This window comes from Anoplophora glabripennis, unplaced genomic scaffold (genome assembly GCF_000390285.2).
Source record: "Anoplophora glabripennis isolate ALB-LARVAE unplaced genomic scaffold, Agla_2.0 scaffold880, whole genome shotgun sequence".
NCBI classification, from domain to species: domain Eukaryota; kingdom Metazoa; phylum Arthropoda; class Insecta; order Coleoptera; family Cerambycidae; genus Anoplophora; species Anoplophora glabripennis.
Window position 1 is genome coordinate 38,625 of NW_019417423.1, and position 1,996 is coordinate 40,620.

The following is a 1,996-nucleotide window of genomic DNA, read 5'->3' on the forward strand; positions in this document are numbered from 1 at the left end:
TTATTATTATTATTATACATTTTTTTGAACATTAACAATTTCTATATGTCGGGTATGATTGTGTTTTTGTATTCATTTCATTTGGACATATTATTTTTAATTTTTTAGTATAGATAATTATTATTTATTTATTAACTGTTTAATGGGTGTTGTTGTGGTGTAATTCAATGCTATTTGGAACATGCACTCTAGAAATTAACAAACGCTGTATTTTCACGAATAAATAATTATGAAAGTACCTTTCATGTCACCGGCGTTCGCTGCATCTGTTTTATTCTGTGGAAGCTCTTCGGAAGACACAGAACTACTCTCTTCGCAGATATTATCCTTGCTCTGCGTAAAATCCGAGCTATCTGTTGTTTCCATGAAATTGGATGGTTTGAAATTTCTCCAGGACTTTACGGGTTCTTCTAGCATGTTTTTCAAAATATCCGATGAGGGTAAAACCTCGTCTAAAAATATGGAAGTAAAAAACACTTTTTGCTTGCTTGATTCTTTCATTAAACTGTATTAAATTGTTATCCTGACTCCAGGTTACAAAGTATCCATTTTGTATTCAAGAAAAGTTTTTTGCAAGCCAACGTTTTAGTAATATATAAATAGTAAAACTTATTCAGGCGTTCCCTAAGGTTCAAATGTTGGGAATATTACTATTTCCTTATATTATTATCGCTCTACCAAATATTGGATTATTTTGAATACACGGTTGTGAAAGTGACACCTCCAACATTTATACATTTATAGTCAATTCACTGTATGTTAAAAAATGCATTACCTAAATGTTAAAAAAATATTACTATTTGAAAAATAAATATGTTGGATTTTGACGAAGGCGCTTCGAATTTTTATCCATAATATACCTAGGTAAATTTAAAAATAAGTAATATTGAGGCAATTTTAACCAATTAAATTAGTAATTAACGGCTGTGTGAAGAAGCGTTTTTTACACTTAGGAAACAGAATGGAAGTGTTTCTAAAAACGGTGGATGCTAGTATAACAGCTTAAAAGATCTCGATTACTCTACCCTCTATACTTTCTAGGCTGCTCTGAAAGTACTCCTTGGAAAAATATTTGCACCGTTTGGGAACATATCCTGCTGAAAAGGGCCTCTTGCTTTTTAATAATTCGTTTTCCAATTCGTCCTACGAATAATTTAAAATTAACGAATATATACATTGTACCCACATCACTTACCTTACCGTCCAAATTCAAAATTGGCAGGGCTGACGCTGGCCTTGAGTAACATTTCGTCAGCAAGGAACACTTCGAACTAGCCGTGCTTAGTTTGTTTAAAGGCCTTACTTCTAGGTTTATCTACAACAGTATTAATATTTTCAAGTCGAATTTCACTTTGCATTCTCACTATACTTTGTCGCCGCACAGTTTTAAGTCTTCCTGAAGGGGATTCTCGTTAGCACTATTGTCGGTCCTTGACATGTCAGTTCATGTATAATTATTATAAAAATATATGTTGTATAAATAAAACTACTCACTACAGAATGTCTAGTTGAAGTGCATCGCGGCTGTTTGTTGTAAGTGAACGTCACATCTGTCACTAATACGAGTTACTATAGCAACCCTACTACGAAAGGTGTATCCATATTGTTGACATTGATTTTGTTTAAATTAATCTAACAGTTGCCACTGAAGAAATAAAACGTACCGCTTCCATATTATATTATTGTACAAATTGTTGTACAGTGCAATGTATAGTTCAGTCGGCAGAGGCCGAAAAGTTACTGTTGGTGACATTTTCTTGATAACTCGGAAATAACTACACAGGAATACTTTAAATGATGAGCACAATAACACGCTAATTTACTGACAAAGTATTTTATCAGGAAAAAAAAATTATTAACAATTTTATCGTGAAAAAATTTTTTTTAGTAGTTTTCTTTAAATAACTCAGCGGGATGACTTTGTACGAAAAAATGCTTAGGACATGATTTTGTTCGTAATAAAAATAGCTACAAAATGGCGGTGGTCCGATTACGA

The 1,996-nt window shown here is 32.5% G+C and overlaps 1 protein-coding gene across 1 annotated transcript in view; it reads right to left on the reverse strand.

Annotated features, from left to right (window-relative positions):
* The window catches only part of LOC108911894 (centrosomal protein of 131 kDa), a 21,810-nt gene extending 20,372 nt beyond the window's left edge, over positions 1 to 1,438 (reverse strand). Inside the window, exons 1-4 of the mRNA XM_018716969.1 lie at positions 1,370 to 1,438; positions 1,196 to 1,315; positions 1,026 to 1,143; positions 240 to 452 (exon numbers count right to left, since the gene is read on the reverse strand). Of these exons, the coding sequence (XP_018572485.1) occupies positions 240 to 452; positions 1,026 to 1,143; positions 1,196 to 1,315; positions 1,370 to 1,438 (520 nt within the window). The remainder of the gene's footprint in view (positions 1 to 239; positions 453 to 1,025; positions 1,144 to 1,195; positions 1,316 to 1,369) is intronic.
* Between the last annotated feature and the right edge of the window lie 558 nt (positions 1,439 to 1,996).